Source organism: Staurois parvus, unplaced genomic scaffold, assembly GCF_062004578.1.
Source record: "Staurois parvus isolate SC_StPar_1 unplaced genomic scaffold, SC_StPar_1.0 ptg000534l, whole genome shotgun sequence".
Taxonomy (NCBI): Eukaryota; Metazoa; Chordata; class Amphibia; order Anura; family Ranidae; genus Staurois; species Staurois parvus.
Genome location: NW_028318330.1, coordinates 1,226,507 through 1,245,750, shown reverse-complemented (window position 1 = coordinate 1,245,750; position 19,244 = coordinate 1,226,507). Strand labels below are relative to the sequence as shown.

At 44.5% G+C, this 19,244-nt stretch overlaps 2 protein-coding genes across 2 annotated transcripts; both read left to right on the top strand.

Annotated features, from left to right (window-relative positions):
- Positions 1-3,110: 3,110 nt before the first annotated feature.
- Positions 3,111-5,895, top strand: LOC149451545 (uncharacterized). Its single transcript, XM_089690589.1, has one exon. The coding sequence runs from the start codon at positions 3,189-3,191 to the stop codon at positions 4,365-4,367; it is 1,179 nt and encodes a 392-aa protein (XP_089546715.1). The 5' UTR covers positions 3,111-3,188; the 3' UTR covers positions 4,368-5,895.
- Positions 5,896-16,255: 10,360 nt separating this feature from the next.
- LOC149451544 (uncharacterized) lies at positions 16,256-18,935 on the top strand. Its single transcript, XM_089690585.1, has 2 exons — positions 16,256-16,389; positions 16,596-18,935. The coding sequence occupies exons 1-2, from the start codon at positions 16,326-16,328 to the stop codon at positions 17,918-17,920; spliced, it is 1,389 nt and encodes a 462-aa protein (XP_089546711.1). The 5' UTR covers positions 16,256-16,325; the 3' UTR covers positions 17,921-18,935.
- The last annotated feature ends 309 nt before the right edge of the window (positions 18,936-19,244 follow it).

Below are 19,244 nucleotides of genomic sequence, written 5' to 3'. Positions count from 1 at the left end.
GACACACAAATCTATCTCTCAACCCCCCACCTCACCCCCTTGATCTCCGCCCGAATCACACACCTACTGAGCGACATATCAGACTGGATGTCGCTCCACTTCCTTAAACTGAACCTATCCAAAACCGAATTTCTTGTTTTCCCCCCAGCCCAGACACCCCCCCCCCATTGACTTCTCCATCATGTCCACCATCAAACCCGCCCCGCAGGCCAGAGTACTTGGTGTCATTCTGGACTCCAACCTATCCTTCCAGCCCCAAGTCCAATCTTTAACAAACTCATGCAGACTCCGCCTCCGCAACATGCAGACTCCACCTCCGCAACATCGCCAAAATCTGCACGTTCCTAACCCCAGAAACCACTAAACAGCTCATCCACTCCCTCATCATATCACGACTCGACTACTGCAACTCCCTCCTCACTGGCCTGCCTCGCCGCTGGCTATCCCCGCTTCAGTCCATTCTGAATACGGCTGCCAGACTCATTCACCTTACCAACCGCTCCATCTCCGCCACCCCCCTCTGCCAATCCCTCCACTGGCCTCCATTCAGTGTCCTCCACCCCCCTCTGCCAATCCCTCCACTGGCCTCCACTCAGTGTCCGCCACCCTCCTCTGCCAATCCCTCCACTGGCTTCCGATTGCGCAACGGATCAAATTCAAAATCCTAACACTGACGTACAAAGCTGCATTTCATTCTTTATTTCCTTCTGTGAATGTAACGCCTGTTCATGCGGTATTTACTGAGCGTGTTCAGTGTTTGTGGTCAATACCGCAACACGGGATAGGAAATGGACAGTTTCAGGATGGCATGCGGTATTTAGGGGAAATGTACCCACATATCACATGTGATCTGCTTCTGTGAAGGGAGACAATGTGTGGATTTTGTGTGTGATGTCACAATCATAAATCTTACATTTTACAGATGATATTTTCTCTCATTTCCTTGATTTAGAGTGGAGATCCAATCGATATAGAATTTGAGGTGAAAGCAGAAGAAGAAGAGGCGTATGTGAGGGATGATCAGCAGTCTATGGAGGAGGATGGAATAACGGGGACATTTATAGAGGAGGACACTCCTACAGAGATCAGCACAGGTGGGTCATGAACACTAAATCCATTCCTCCACCCATACTGCTCACTGATTGGTCCAGAGTAGGGCGGGGACTGGGTGATATCAGCCTGTAATCCCCTGGTCACTTTCCTGAGCTGTGTTCCCCGTCCTGTATTCCTGGATTTCTCTCGGATAATCTTCCTTCTCTGTGCTGCAGACACAATTTATGTATCTAGACTGGATTTATGGAGGTTCTGGGGTTCAGCTGGCAGCAAAATGTTCATTTTTACTATAAGCATTGCATAATGTAGGCACCCAGGACATGTGACTGGGGTCTCCTGCCTTGTGCCTGACTCCTCCAGGGTACCTTCTCTGTTATCTGCTGGCTGTGCCGGGTGGAGGGATATGTCTGTAGTGTCTCAGACCCAAGTCACTGAGTGCAGTCTCAGGAGATGGGAGGCAGCGGTGTGGGACCTCTGCAACTTGTCTACAGTAAACCACTAAGCTTCCACTGATTACTGAACACCAATATTATGAGATCTGACCCTTACACTATATAATTTATATTGTACATTACATACTCCTGACCCCTGCACTATATACTCCATGTTGTACATTACACACTCCTGACCCCTGCACTATATACTCTATGTTGTACATTACACATTCCTGACCCCTGCACTATATACTCTGTTGTACATTACATACTCCTGACCCCTGCACTATATACTCTATGTTGTACATTACATACTCCTGACTTCTGCACTATATACTCTACATTGTACATTACATACTCCTGACCCCTGCACTATATACTCTATGTTGTACATTACATACTCCTGACCCCTGCACTATATACTCTACATTGTACATTACATACTCCTGGCCCCTGCACTATATACTCTGTGTTGTACATTACATACTCCTGACCCCTGCACTATATACTCTATGTTGTACATTACATACTCCTGACCCCTGCACTATATACTCTATGTTGTACATTACATACTCCTGACCCCTGCACTATATACTCTATGTTGTACATTACATACTCCTGACCCCTGCACTATATACTCTATGTTGTACATTACACACTCCTGACCCCTGCACTATATACTCTATGTTGTACATTACATCCTCCTGACTTCTGCACTATATACTCTACATTGTACATTACATACTCCTGACCCCTGCACTATATACTCTATGCTGTACATTACATACTCCTGACCCCTGCACTATATACTCTATGTTGTACATTACACACTCCTGACCCCTGCACTATATACTCTATGTTGTACATTACATACTCCTGACCCCTGCACTATATACTCTATGTTGTACATTACATACTCCTGACCCCTGCACTATATACTCTATGTTGTACATTACATACTCCTGACCCCTGCACTATATACTCTATGTTGTACATTACATACTCCTGACCCCTGCACTATATACTCCATGTTGTACAGTCCATAGTCCTGACTTCTGCTCTCCCCCTCCCCCCACTGCTATATATACAAATAATATGGATTCTCTTTTGTTACACCCATTTCCTCCCAGCTGGACATTTTATATCGGATGATGTGATTGGAGCACAGACTTTTACATGGTGATAATAATGTGATAACATCCTCCAACTTTGGACCCTTAAACAGAAAGTTATAATGAGGGAGGAGTCAATACCCCAATGATGGTGGTCTTCAGGATCAGTCCAGTCTTCATCTTGGTTGTTCTCCCCCCATCCTCACTCTCTGACCTCTGGTGGGGCTCAGCCCCGCTGTTCTTCATGACTAAATCATGGACTAAATAAGGAAGTGCAGTACTTCTTGTGTTGGGAAGATGGCGATGAGTGATAGAGGGGGTGGGGACCCTCGTCCTATAATCCCCTCATCACTGTCCCTCCTATAAAAGACAGTTCTGGTTGTTTCCTCACTCTCTGACTAAGGTCCATGAATAAAGAAATGACCTGGTAGGAGATCAGAGGAGCCATTTCCTAGTTCCCTTGAGGGTGGAATTGTAAGCTCCTCAGAGACCAAGCTGCCTGATGTGGGCGGAGTCTTGGTTTGGGGGAACCAATCAGCTCCTGTCTAGTAATCCTCTTTGTCTTTGTATTTTAGTCCATGGCCGGGAGATGAGGAAAACCTCCGAGGATTGTCTCACTTTGTCTCCAGACTGGAAAGTAGAAGATGAGGACATCACACAGTATAGTCCAGGAGAAAACCCGGCTCCCTCCAATGTCCATCCGGCACCACCCAGTGTAGATGGACCATCGGATTCCTCGTATCCTGAGGAACCTGAGTGTGGGAAATGTTTTTCAGAGAAGTCCAATCTTTGCAGACATCAGAAATCTCACACAGGGGAAAAGCCGAATTCCTGTTCTGAGTGCGGGAAATGTTTTTCACTTAAATCCAGTCTTTGCAGACATCAGAAATATCATACGGGGAAAAAGCTGTATTCCTGTTCTGAGTGCGGGAAATGTTTTTCAAGTTTGTCCAGTCTATTCACACATCATAGATCTCACACCGGAGAGAAGCCATATTCCTGTCCTGAGTGTGGGAAATGTTTTTCATACAAGTCTGTTCTTTGCAGACATCAGAAAGCTCACACGGGAAAGAAGTCGTATTCCTGTTCTGTGTGCGGGAAATGTTTTTCACAGAAGTCCAATCTTTACAGACATCAGAGATGTCACATGGGGGAGAAGCCATATTCCTGTCTTGAGTGCGAGAAATGTTTTTCAAGTAAATCCAGTCTGTACACACATCAGCGATCTCACACAGGGGAGAAGCTGTATTCCTGTGCTGAGTGCGGGAAATGTTTTTCATATAAGTCCGTTCTTTGCAGGCATCAGAAATCTCACATGGGGAAGAAGCTGAATTCCTGTTCTGTGTGCGGGAAATGTTTTTCACAGAAGTCCAATCTTTACACACATCTGAGAACTCACACGGGGGAGAAGCCGTATTCCTGTCCTGATTGTGGGAAGTGTTTTTCAAATAAGTCTCATCTTCACGCACATCAGAGATCTCACACGGGGGAGAAGCCGTATTCCTGTCCTGAGTGCGGGAAATGTTTTTCACGGAAGTCCAATCTTTACACACATCAGAGATCTCACACAGGGGAGAAGCCATTTTCCTGTCCTGAGTGCGGTAAATGTTTTTCAAATAAGCCCCATCTTCACACACATCAGAGATCTCACACAGGGGAGAAGCCGTATTCCTGTTCTGAGTGTGGGAAATGTTTTTCATGGAAGTGCAATCTTTCCAGACATCAGAGATCTCACATGGGGGAGAAGCCACTTTCCTGTCCTGAGTGAGGGAATTGTTCCTCACTGGAGTCCTGTCTTCCTGTACATCAGGGATCCCACACAACCCTGGAGGTGTATTAGTGCCTTGAGTGCGGGAAACGTCTTCTAGATGAATGTTGCTGGACATCCCAGCTCTCATGTGGGGAAGAAGCACACCCTGATATACACCTCAGATATACTCCATGGCTGATCTTCATCATGGAAGAAACAGTTGATAAGGAGATCAGAGGCCCCCAAAGACATGGATGAAGTGTGGGATCGGGTCGGCCATTGATGGCAGGAGAAGAATAAAAATCGAATCCTGACCTATGAGTACATTTTGTTGTGGGAGATTTCACAAACACTTGGAGGTCTATTTAAAAAAACATCATTTGAAGGAATGTGAGGAGCCTTCATCCAGCTGTGACAAGTTTTGGCCATGTTCTTATTTCATGTGATCATTGGCTCCATCTAGTGGCCATAATGTCGTTTTCATTTAACCCCCTTCCAGCCCGGGACAATTTTCAGCTTTCAGCGCTCTCACACTTCCAATGACAATTACTCAGGAATGTAACATTGTACTATATGACATTTGTATCATTTTTCACACAAATTGCGCTTTCTTTTGGTGGGATTTATTTATCTCTGGGATTTTATTTTTATGCTATAAAAGACCAAACATTAAAATAAAACTAAAATAATGTTTTCTTAGTTTCTGTTATAAAATGTTGCAAACAAGTAACTGCTTCATTTCTTTGGTTTCTTTCTCTTGGAATTCCCTTTTCTGGTTTTCAAAGATCTATACTCTCCTTCCTAACCTCAGAGCAGACCTTTGGATTGTCCTCCTCCTCTCCTTCCTAACCTCAGAGCAGACCTTTGTATTGTCCTCCTCCTCCTCTCCTTCCTAACCTCAGAGCAGACCTTTAGATTGTCCTCTTCCTCCTCTCCTTCCTAATCTCAGAGCAGACCTTTGGATTGTCCTCCTCCTCTCCTTCCTAACCTCAGAGCAGACCTTTGGATTGTCCTCTTCCTCTCCTTCCTAACCTCAGAGCAGACCTGTCAGGAATGGACTGGCCAGTAATGGTGGGACTCACCTGCCTTGTGGGCTGCAGTACCAGGGCTGGCCAGCGGGTGCTCCCAGCAATCAGAGACTCAACCCTGCAGCCAGCCAAACACCTGAAACTGCTTATGCAGGTGTATTTAGGTGATGGCCAGACCTGCAGTCTTGGCCTTGGTGTCTGTCTTTTTCCTGGGCCCTGAATCTTGTTCCTGCATTCCTGTTCCTGTCTCTGATTCGTTGCTGACCCTGCCTGATTCCGGACCTCTGCTGACTTCTCCTGTTTCATCCCTGGCTTGTGACCCCGACCATTCTCTGCCTGACCCCCTGTTCCTACCTGCCCGATTGTTATTGACCCGGCCTGCCTGACGACGCTTGCATTGTATATATTGTTATCTGTGGGTGGTTTGGTTCGTTTGCACTGTGTTATGTTTTAGTATTGCACTGCGTTTATGTTTGTATTGTTAGTCTTTAATAAATTGTCTTATTGTTTATAACATATCTGAAGCCTGCGTTTCCCTGCGTCAGTCACATACCTCTGGTCACACCCTGGAGCCCTGACATGCAGTGTCAGTAGGTCACTGTCACTTGATACATTGCACACAAAACCGCAGTGTTGGCAGAAGCAGGCCTGATCTCTGTTAGCACTTGCCGGTAAATTTTGATGACTCTCATATGCAGCAAAGTGCCAGTACTAGTGCCACGCTACCTTTTGGTGAACTGGTGAGCACCAGCAGCCTAGTACATCCTGGTCTTTCACATACCATCACTGCAGTATCACTTAGTGATGTGGTGAGTCCCAGAAGTGCAGTACAAGATAGTGTGGTGGAGAGCACAAGTATTGTCCAGCAACCACAAGTATTGTCCCTCAGCCACCAAGAATTCGCACACAGGCCTGTAGAGTCCCTAGTATCCTTTCATATGTGCTTGCAAATCCAAATTGGCAGCCCATAAATTCCGCAGCACCCGTACTTCCCCCATTCACTGCCCAACCTGGAATTCAGGTGGAAACAGCAAATTTAACTACTCCCCTTGATTTTTGGAGCTGTTTTTCACAGAAGATCTGTATGCATTGATTGTGGATCAAAGCAATTTACATGCACAACAGTTTATCAGGCTGGGATCCTGAAACGTTCTTATGTAAGTGTTGTTCAGCAGATCTTTGACAGAGCCAATGCCCTTTGTGTACAAGTTTACAGGTTGTGGTGGTTTATGTAAGAATTTATTCTAAATACGTAGGGCGGTGTCCTCTCCCTTAAACAAAATATCGCAGTGCCTCCAGCCGTTAAAATACGGCAAATATTTAATGAACCAATAATTTGGACACCTTAATAATTTGATCACCACTTAATAATGTACCTTGAGTCCTTTTAGCCAGTATGATTTTGTACCATACACACAAAAATTGCCTTTTTGATAAATAAATAAATTTATTTATGTACAAAATTTATATATATATTAATACAAACGCAAAATACTGGTGATAAATGTATACTTGTACATACAATCAAATATATGATATTCTAACTTCTATACAATCAAACAATAGATGCTTACAGATGACGGTAAATATAGGAAAAAACAAATTTAGGTATAAGTTGTCTTATAGCGCCTCGGAAATTATTTCTCATATTCCGTGGCCATAGGGATAGAAGAAAGTATTCTCTGATAAACTGCACTACCACAAAACTACAAATCAGTTGATATGCAATATATAATCTTGATACCAAAATCAAACAATACTAGTGATAATTATATCTGTATGACCTTAATATTCCTAAACACACAATAAATGTTATAAGCCTTTAGAAAATTGGAAATATCAAAGAAAATTATAACCTAGCAGTCTCACCACTCCCAGAATCTTGAGTTTGAGGTTCTCCAGTGGGATGCAGTTGGGCCTTCAAATGGTCCTCAAGACAAAATGGCAGCTGGAACTCCTTCAGAAAAATGGCCGCAGGTAGCAAGTGAGGGATAGTGCAGTAGGTGTTAGCAATAGGATAGATAATATATATTTTGTAAGTTAGAGCAGTCTTGATTGTAGTATTTAGAGTAGAGTGTAGCTATTATATAAGTAAAGTATATCAGAAGAAGTAGTTCAGTATAGTCATAGAAGTGTAAATCAGAAGTCTAGATCAGAAGTGTCATAGAACAAGTGTAGCAGTTTAGAAGTGTTCTTTTTTCTGAGGTGTATGGCATTTTTAGACCATACAACCTTTTGTTTCAAGGGACCCTCCCAACAGGCTTGTTGATTGGCCGGTCAAGAAGTGTGCATACCTAGAGATATTCCTCATCTGTCCACTGGGGACAGTCAGGTATCAAAAAAAAATTGGTGGTCTTAACGATGACTCATACTTTGATAGAAACAAAATGTCTTTAGGTATCAAATATATATGTCCTATTCAAGTATAGTTGATTTCACTACTAACTCTTAGATAAGGACCATAGAAAGATATGAATACATTTGGTTTCTCATTTTCCTGATGTTTAAACTGTATTGGAATAGCTGATTTCTTTTGGAAATGTACAATTTACCCCGATTCACAAATCATTTTATTTTCATTATTTCAAACTTGGTTGAGTGGGATGCAATACCCAACCTTCTCAAAGATATTTTCCCTTGATACAAAGTGTTGGTAATATGCCTTTTGATAATGTCTCTGTGGGTAGATATATCAAGTTTTTAGCTTTAGATGACCTAAGTTTCACCTTCTTGTTTAAGGAATGAAGTTTCCATGAGGAGGAAATACCCTCTGTTTACCTGTTTATTGTGTGGGAATTAGGGTAAACAGCCAGTTATATTTTGAGTGGATAATAGTATATTGTCACATTTCAAGAAGTCTTGTTTGTCATCACACTCTCCAAGGTTTTGTGTGAGCTCTCAGACAATCAGGTTTGGTTCCCCTATTGTCACTTCCAGACCTCGTATATGTTCACCTACAGACCTCCAAATAGTGGTGTTTGACTCCCTATAATTGAGTTTCCTGCCATTGAAGTATCTCCTGGCTTCCCATAGACAATGGTACTTGTTTAGATGACACACATCTGCAAGGTCTTGGAATAACCAGAATCAGATCCCACCATTGTAATTTTCTGGTACTTTGATCACCTGTAGAAATTCAAATAGTCTCTTCCACTCATTGCGTGTGGTAACCTCTTGAAATATCCCTTGAAATTTACACTAGAATGTTAACCCCTAGCAGTCAGCTGGGATTCCCAATTTTTGGGATAATATCATTTTCTTAAAAAACAGTCCCCAAAAGACATTACAAGGTGGATATCTTCAGATAGGAGTTCCAAGGTGAGAAGAGAAGGCATTGCAGAACTTTTTGCAGTATGTCCAAAGAGGATTACGCCAAAGAGTTCCACATTGATATGATTGGAATTATGGTGTTCAGGAATTCTGGTCAATTTCTATCATTGCATCATGGAGAGTATTCTTCCCATCCACACTGCAGTGTAGTATGATGGCTGTAGGATGGAGGATAGGAAGTGTCGGTCTCAGGAGGAGAAATAAAGCACCACGGTAGGTATAGATTTGGACACAGCTATGCCAGCAGACTAAAAAAGAAAGCAAATGTCATAGTGATCCATCCCGGTTACAGTGTGTTTGTATCTATGATAAATGACAGGCTAAACCCACCTGGAGACTTTCTCCACACCTGGAGTGTGCTGAGTTCTTGGAGAACGTCTACACAGTGTTTCCAGATTGGCTTTATCACCCCAACGAGCTCGCTCCAGTTCATGGATGTCATCATTATGTTTGGAGGATCTCACCAGTCAGGAGCCTTTCCTGTCATCCTACATGTTCCCTTCTGAGGATTGTTCTATCCTTCCAAACAAATGTATGAAATCATGGATGAGTCCTCCTTCTATGTGATCTAGAAGATCTTCAATCACAATGTCTTTATGGATGAAGTGGATGGCCCAGTTTATATATTATTTATTGCTTTACAGCTTTATTCCCTCCAGGATTCATTCTTTATTTATAGAACCATTCAAGGAAGTGTTCTTACTGTGAGAGATCTCCACCACCATTCCTCTGTGACCATTACATGCTTGTCATTTATGTCTAACATCTTCATTATGAGTGGATTGATAGATATTTTTATGCATTAAAGAATATTTTTACATTTTCTTCACCAAAAAGATTTATTTCAGAGGGAATCTGTTTTAATTTGTTTTCTATATGTAATAAAATATCTTTGTTAAAGTGTTGGTTCCATAAGAACTAGAATGATTTGTTCTTCATTATCTTGTGTTATATATGAATTTCCCTGGTAGCCGTGTAAGGCAGATATTTTACAGGAATGATTATTCAGGCTCCATTCACACCAATGCGTTTTTAGTACTTTCTATTTTCAGAAACACACAACAGTCCACTTAACATGGTTTCCTATGGGCCATGTTCACATCTAGGCTTTTTTGAACTGCTGTGTTTTTATAAAGGGTCAGGGACTTTTTAAAAAGCAAAATGCAATAGAATTCAATGGAGAATCTGCTGAAATGCATGGTAGTGTGTTTTTGCATTTTTATTCTGCCCAGCAAAAAAAAATCCCACTTTGAAAAAGACAAAAAAAAAAGATCTAAACAAAATGCAAAATGCGGTAAAAACGCATCACAAACATATCAACATGCAAGTGTACAATCCAAACGCACACGTTCCTATGTTACAAATGGCTGCAGCGACCGTCAGCTGGAAACAAATAGAATCAGCGAGGGAGAATGTCACCAGCACACCGAGGATCACCAATATGGGTCCAAAAGTTTTAATGAACGATCACATAGTTACAGCAAGGCAATGTTTTGGAGACTCGCAGGACCCTTTGTCACATGCCTGATGAAGGGATCCTACGAGACTCCGAAACATTGCCTTTCTGTAACTATGTCATCGTTCATTAAAACTTTTGAACCCATTTTGGTGATCCTCGGTGTGCTGGTGATATTCTCCCTTACAAACATATCAAAAACACAACAAAAACACAAAATGAACTGCAAAAAGAACAAAAAGCAAACTGCAAAGGTGTAAACAGAGCCCTACAGATGTTTCTCGGGGCTGCAGTTCCTCTGAGCTCCACAAGGTGGAGATCTCACTTCTTCCCAGACAGGAAGCCTCTATGGAAGACAGACAGGAAGTGATGTCAGGGACAGACAGGAAGTGATGTCAGGCAGGAAGTTCGAAGTGGCTTTGAAGTAGAGAAGAGACGTTACCAGAAGTTACAGCAGATGAGGTAATAAGATATTATTTCCTATTTACACCCAGTAACCCCGTCATGTCCATCCTCTTCCTCCATAGTCATGTCTGTCCTCTTCCTCCATAGTCACATCCATCCTTTTCCTCCATAGTCATGTCCGTCCTCTTCCTCCATAGTCACATCCGTCCTCTTCCTCCATAGTCACATCCGTCCTCTTCCTCCATAGTCATGTCCGTCCTCTTCCTCCATAGTCACGTCCGTCCTCTTCCTCCACAGTCACGTCCGTCCTCTTCCTCCACAGTCACGTCCGCCCTCTTCCTCCATAGTCACGTCCGTCCTCTTCCTCCATAGTCACGTCCGTCCTCTTCCTCCATAGTCATGTCCGTCCTCTTCCTCCATAGTCATGTCCGTCCTCTTCCTCCATAGTCACTGTGACGTCTTTTATCTCCAGCAGATGATGATACACACATATATAGTGTGGGAACCCAGATGACCCCTTCAGGGGCAGAACATTCCCCCACTTCCGGGGCCGGAACATTCTCCTCATTGTGGAGATAAATTCTAGTAATATGGTCCTCTAAACAAACAGCACTGACAATAAATAGACAAGACAAGGACCATCCTGACCATACATGGCCTACAAAGGACAATGATGACACTACACAGGCAGCCAATGGGCAATCATTACACTATGCAGCCAACACAATGATGGAGTGCCGGGGTCAGGAGTATGGAGCATAGAGCCCCTTACATTGCTGCTCAGGAGGAAGGAAACATTCCCCAGCCGGCCATGAAGAATATGTTCCATCATTGGTGTCAGAGGGAGGGAAATACTGAGGGGTCTGAGGGAAGTAGAGGAGCTGAGGGGGCTCTGAGGAAGTAGTCGGACTAAAGAACTCTGGATCCTCTGAGGGTTTCCTGCATCTGAAGGACTCTGGGACCTCTGAGGAGGAGGAGTAGCTGAAGAACTTTTGGAGTCTGTTAGGAAGTAATAGGGCTGAACAACTCTGAGAGGTTAGTGGGGCTGAAGGACTGTGGGGACCTCTGAGGGGGTATTCAGGCTGCAAGGCTCTGAGGTAAGAGGGGGCTTTAGGGCTCATAGGAACTCTTGGTCTCTGATGGTCCTCCCACCCCACCTTCACTTACTTTTCTGACCTCCTTAAAGATCTCCTGCCAGCACGTGTAGGAAGTCTTCACCTCACCATCTCACTGGTCAAGACACAAAATAGAACAAAGAAGGACACTTGGTCCTTGGGGAGGTCTGTATGCATAGCATTAATGCTTAATGGGCGGACAGTCCAATACCTTCCCATACCACAGAATCTGGCAGTGCCCGGTGCTGGAATTCAGAGCCAGAAAAATCCACTGCCACTCTGTACAATGTCCTGGAAATTTCAGAATACTTGACAACTAAGAGATCAAACCCTTCCCCCTGCTGTCCTCCTCCTACCCACACATAGAAGAGATGAGAACAGACTCCTCCCCCACAGCTCTCTACTCCACCAGCACCATCCTCCTGCTATCCAATCCAATCTCTTCTCTTACTGCAGAGAGTGACAGTGACATCACTCCTGTCAGTCAGCAGGCTGCTGGAGATTGGAGCCTTGCAGCCGGAGTTCTGCCAATTATCCTGATTATCCAGCAACTCCGGCCAGCAAGTTCCCCTTCCTGGACCTCATGATGATCCGACATTGACCTCACAGCACTGCCTCAGAGCAAACAAGTCATAGGAAGGATCAGATTTATCATTCCTTGTCTGCAGATCTAAAACTCATCAAAACCAGTTCAGAGACTAAACAAACCCAACAGAGAAAAGGGGATTTCTGATGCAGCAGGTCAAGAGGGTCCCGGGACCTTGAAAATTTTGTAAACCCTAAACAGTCCAGATTAAATGTCTTCCCATGGGGGGAGTAGTTCTTCAATGTCCAGCAACCCTCCTATTCCCCCCTCACATCCACATCCTATTATTGTGTGACCAATACCATCCAAATCATTCTTACTTTCATTTCCCAAAGTTATCCGTCTACAAGGAGACCTGTATAGATCACATGATGGCACCAATGAGGATGGAGGAGGACCAGAGTCACATGACTGAGAAGATACTAAACCTCACCCTGGAGATCATCTACCTGCTGACCGGAGAGGTGAGGAGGATTCTGGGAGGTCACATGACATCACTCTGATCTCTATTAATAAAACACAGACCTGACCGGAGAGGTGAGGAGGATTCTGGGAGGTCACATGACATCCCTCTTATCTCTACTAATAAAACACAGACCTGACCGGAGAGGTGAGGAGGATTCTGGGAGGTCACATGACATCACTCTTATCTCTATTAATAAAACACAGACCTGACCGGAGAGGTGAGGAGGATTCTGGGAGATCACATGACATCATTTTTATCTCTATTAATAAAACACAGACCTGACCGGAGAGGTGAGGAGGATTCTGGGAGTCTAACATGATATTCCTATTGGTTCCTCAATACAGAGATTTCCTCTTCTGAAGTCAGGTGATCATATGACCATCACAGTGCCTCCATGTGACTCCCTAAACCCTGAGAGACACAACATGCAGAAGATTCTAGAAGTCACCAAGAAGATGATGGAGCTGCTGACAGGAGAGGTGAGCGGTGCCGGGAATTCTGGGACATTCTCCAGTAACAGACAAGGGATGTGTCTGGATGGTGACTGTATCATTGTGTGTGTCAGGTTCCTATAAGGTGTCAGGGTGTCACTGTCTATTTCTCCATGGAGGAGTGGGAGTATTTAGAAGGACACAAGGATCTCTACAAGGACGTCATGATGCACAATCAGCCGCCCCTCACATCACCGGGTAAGAGGAGACTTTATTGTAAAGGAGAGAGCAGTACGGAGGATCCACCTAGATCCCCCATCATCTGATAAACACATAGAAACAATGGATTCAGTCAGTGTGTGTGTTTCCTACAGATGGATCCAGTCATGGGAACCCACCAGAGAGATGTCCCCGCCCTCTGTATTCCCGGGATTCCACACAGGAAGGTCACACCATCCCTCACCATCATCAGGTAGATGATGACAATTATTGGTAGTTGTGATTTATACACAGCATGTTTGTTACAATGAATGTTTTATTATATCTTTCAGAGTGGAATCCTCGGGGATGATAATATTGATGTTAAAGAAGAGTATAAAGAGGAGGATGAGGAGTATGGAGTGATGGAGGAGTTTTCAGAAGGACACAAGGATATGATGGAGCCACCTAATACCAGGAACCCACCAGAGAGATGTCCCCGTCCTCTGTATTCCCGGGATTCCACACAGGAAGGTCACACCATCCCTCACTATTACAAGGTTGGTGGGATGGAGAATCTAGAACATGGACTTGTAGAGACTATGGGCTCCAATCACAAAGCGGTATCTTCCCGTATCCCAGTATGTAGTAAGATGCTGCATGCTGTTTTTTAGTAGTGAATCCTGCGGGGAATTTACCACTGGTGTCCATAGCAACACTTGTAAATAGCTTGTTGTTAAGGAGAGGGCAGCTGCCAGTGTCCTCAGCAACCAGTAAAGAAGGAGCAAATGGCTGCCACGTTCCAGGTCTGGTATGGATTTTGAGGGGAACCCCGATGCCAAAATAATATAAAAAAGTGTAGGTTCCCCTCCAAAATCCATACCAGACCCTTAGTGAGTGCCCACCTTCCTCAAGAACCATACCAGGCCACATACCCTCAACATTGGGTGATTAGGTGGGTGCTTCAGGGCAGGGACGCTCTGCCCTCCCAAAAGCACCTTGTCCCCATGTCGATGGAGACAAGGGTCCCTTCCCCACAACCCTGGGCAGTGGTTGTGGGGGTGTGTGGGTGGGGGATTTATTGGAATCTGGAAGCCACTTTTAACAAGAAGGCCCCCAGATCCGGCCCCCCACAATGTGAATGAGTATAGAGTACATAGTACCCCTATTCATTCACCAAAAAAAAGTAGTTTAAGAAAACACTGGAAGTAATTTTTGACAAAACAAAAATAAAGAACAATATCCCCCTGATGTAGATCCATCGATGATCCAATCACAATACTCGCTGTCATCGCTGACTCAAATAAAAAACAAAGCTCCCCTCCTGCCGTCTGACAGCTCCACCGCCTCCCACTTCTAAATAAACTAAGGAGCGCCAACACCCTGTGACATCACTGGGTGGCCTTGCCCTCTTGTGACATCACCAATACAACATGCCCTGGTCAGTGACGTCACCAATACAACATGCCCCGGTCAGTGACATCACCAATACAACATGCCCCGGTCAGTGACGTCACCAATACAACATGCCCCGGTCAGTGACATCACCAATACAACATGCCCCGGTCAGTGATATCACCAATACAACATGCCCCGGTCAGTGACGTCACCAATACAACATGCCCCGGTCAGTGACGTCACCAATACAACATGCCCCGGTCATTGATGTCACCAATACAACATGCCCCGGTCAGTGACGTCACTAATACAACATGCCCCGGTCAGTGACATCACCAATACAACATGTCACGGTCAGTGACATCACCAATACAACATGCCCCGGTCAGTGACATCACCAATACAACATGCCCTGGTCAGTGACGTCACCAATACAACATGCCCCGGTCAGTGACGTCACCAATAATACAACATGCCCCGGTCAGTGACGTCACCAATACAACATGCCCCGGTCAGTGACGTCACCGAGTGGCACCGTCCCTTAGTATATTTAGTGGCAGGAGGCAGCAGAGCTGTCAGACAGAGGGGAGTCTTCATTGGGAGCGGAGCTTTTCTTTCCGAGTCAGCGGTGACAGCGAGCATCGTGATTGATGATGGATCTACACCGGGGGGACATTTTGCTTTATTTTTGCTTTTTTAATAAAGGACTTGTCAAAAACTGCCTGCTGTCTTTAAAAGAATACTTTTTTGGGGGTGAATAATTAGGGGTACCATGTACCCCATACTCATTCACATGGGGTGAGGGATCTGAGGGCCCCATTGTTAAATTTTGTAAGTCCTCTGCCTGCAAACCCCAACAGCCACTAGCCTGGGTTGTGGGGAAGAGTCCCTTGTCCCCATCAATATGGACAAGGTGCTCTGGGGGAGCAAAGCCCCCCTGCCCCAGAGCATCCACTCCATATTAAGGGCATGTGACCTGGTATGTTTCAGGAGGGGGGGTCGCTTGCTTGTCCCCCCTTTCCTGACCTGCCAGCAGCATGCTCAGATAGGGGTCTGGTATGTATTTCTTTCATTTTGACAAGGGGTCCCCCTCAAAATCTATACCAGACCCGGGAGGGTGACCCCACGCCATTTTCTTAATATTTTGTTGCCACTCTTTACCAAGCAGTACACATTTCCTGAATGCCGCATGTCTCCACCACTAATTAATGACCGCATGCATTTCATTCTTTATTTCCTTCTGTGAATGTAACGCCTGTTCATGCGGTATTTACTGAGCGTGTTCAGTGTTTGTGGTCAATACCGCAACACGGGATAGGAAATGGACAGTTTCAGGATGGCATGCGGTATTTAGGGGAAATGTACCCACATATCACATGTGATCTGCTTCTGTGAAGGGAGACAATGTGTGGATTTTGTGTGTGATGTCACAATCATATATCTTACATTTTACAGATGATATTTTCTCTCATTTCCTTGATTTAGAGTGGAGATCCAATCGATATAGAATTTGAGGTGAAAGCAGAAGAAGAAGAGGCGTATGTGAGGGATGATCAGCAGTCTATGGAGGAGGATGGAATAACGGGGACATTTATAGAGGAGGACACTCCTACAGAGATCAGCACAGGTGGGTCATGAACACTAAATCCATTCCTCCACCCATACTGCTCACTGATTGGTCCAGAGTAGGGCGGGGACTGGGTGATATCAGCCTGTAATCCCCTGGTCACTTTCCTGAGCTGTGCTCCCCATCCTGCCTGATGTGGGCGGAGTCCTGGTTTGGGGGAACCAATCAGCTCCTGTCTAGTAATCCTCTTTGTCTTTGTATTTTAGTCCATGGCCTGGAGATGAGGAAAACCTCCGAGGATTGTCTCACTTTGTCTCCAGACTGGAAAGTAGAAGATGAGGACATCACACAGTATAGTCCAGGAGAAAACCCGGCTCCCTCCAATGTCCATCCGGCACCACCCAGTGTAGATGGACCATCGGATTCCTCATATCCTGAGGAGCCTCAGACTGTGCGGGACCGGGCCGGCCTTCCAACAGTGGAGAGTCTCTCCTGTACTGAGTGCGGGAAGATGTTCCGTTCTAAATCTTATCTCAATGTGCATAAAAGATCTCACACGGGGGAGAAGCCACATTCCTGTCCTGAGTGTGGGAAATGTTTTTCAGTGATGTCCAATCTTTACAGACATCAGAGATCTCACACGGGGGAAAAGCCGTATTCCTGTCTTGAGTGTGGGAAATCTTTTTCTAATAAGTCATATCTTTTCACACATCGAAGATGTCACATGGGTGAGAAGCCGCATTCCTGTCCTGAGTGTGGGAAATGTTTTTTAGACAAAGCTAGTCTTCACGCACATCAGAGATCTCACACTGGGGAGAAGCCGTATTCATGTCCAGAGTGTGGGAAATGTTTTTTATCGAAGTTCCATCTTTTTAGACATCAGAGATCTCACACGGGAGAGAAGCCATATTCCTGTCCTGAGTGCGGGAAATGTTTTTCAGAGAAGTACAGTCTTTACACACATCAGAGATCGCACACGGGGGAGAAGCCATATTCTTGTCCTGAGTGCGGGAGATGTTTTTCACAGAATTCCAGTCTGCACAAACATAAGAGATCTCACACAGGGGAGAAGCCATATTCCTGTCCTGAGTGTGGGAAATGTTTTTCAGAGCATTCCAGTCTGTACAAACATCAGAGAACTCACACGGGGGAGAAGCCATATTCTTGTCCTGAGTGCGGGAAATGTTTTTCAGAGAAGTCCATTCTGCACAAACATCAAAGATCTCACACAGGGGAGAAGCCATATTCTTGTCCTGAGTGCGGGAAATGTTTTTCAGACAAGGCTAGTCTTCACGCACATCAGAGATCTCACACAGGGGAGAAGCCGTATTCCTGTCCTGAATGTGGGAAATGTTTTTCAAAGTCATCAAATCTTTACACACATCAGAGATCTCACACTGGGGAGAAGCTGTATTCCTGTTCTGAGTGTGGGAAATGTTTTATAGAAAAATCAAAACTTGTCAGACATCAAAGATCTCACACGGGGGAGAAGCCATTTTCCTGTCCTAAATGTGGGAAATGTTTTTCAGAGAAGTCCAGTCTGCACAAACATCAGAGATCTCACAAGGGAGAAGCTGTATTCCTGTCCTGAGTGAGGGAAATGTTCCTCACTGAAGTCCTGTCTTCCTGTACATCAGGGGTCCCACACAACCCTGGAGGTGTATTAGTGCCTTGAGTGTGGGAAATGTCTTCTAGATGAATGTTGCTGGACATCCCAGCTCTCATGTGGGGAAGAAGCACACCCTGATATACACCTCAGATATACTCCATGGCTGATCTTCATCATGGAAGAAACAGTTCATAAGGAGATCAGAGGTCCCCAAAGACATGGATGAAGTGTGGGACTGGGTTGGCCATTGATGGCAGGAGAATAAAAATGGAGTCCTGCCCTGTGATTGGCTGAGTACATTTTGTGGTGGGAGATTTCACAAACACTTGGAGGTCTATGGAGAACAATGTTGAATGGATGTGACCGGCATTCTCCAGCTGGGAGGAGTTTTGGCCGTATTTTATTTCTTATGATCATTGGCTCCATCTAGTGGCCATAATATCATATTGGGCTAGTTTTACTGATGGAGAGATTTCAGAAAAATCACCTCATTGTGGCCACTAGATGGAGCCGGCGATCATAGGAAAGCACTGTGTTACTTACCATAGGCCGGATGTTGTCACAGCTGGAGGAATGATTGTCTCATTGGTCCAATGAATGTTCTATAAATAGAGCCCTTGGTTTCCTTCATCAGACAAGGCAACATACTAATCCCTGAGTTCATACTCCCGCACCCTGAGGTCACGCTTCCGCACCCTGAGGTCATACTCCCTCACCCTGAAGTCACACTCCCGCACCCTGAGGTCACACTCCCGCACTCTGAGGTCACACTCCCGCACCCTGAGGTCACACTCTCGCACCCTGAGGTCACACTCTCGCACTCTGAGGTCACACTCCCGCACTGAGGCAGATAAAACTTTATTTTGGTGGTATTTATTCACTGCTGGAATTTTTTTTTTTTTTTGCTATATAAATGAAAATGTCCAAAAACTTTGAAAAAAAAGTGTTATAAAAAAGTCTTATAAAATGTTGCAAATAAATAATCTTTCTTCATAAATTTTGGCCAAAATGTATTCAGATATCTTTTAAGTAAAAAAAAACAAATTAGTTTATAACCAAAAATTATAATTAAAAAAAAATTTACATTTTTATTTTTTTATATTATTTATGTTTTTTTACACCCTTAAAGGCTGTAAAAGCAATAATTTCTCCTCTCCGGCTGCATTCCTGCAGCCATTGAGAAATACTGTGAGAGCTGTGATTGGTCCCAGCTTGTCACATGGTACAAGTCTGTTGGGAATAGCCCTGTACCATGTGACCTCGGTGATCATTCACAGATTTCACTAGTAGTAAGCAATGATATCAG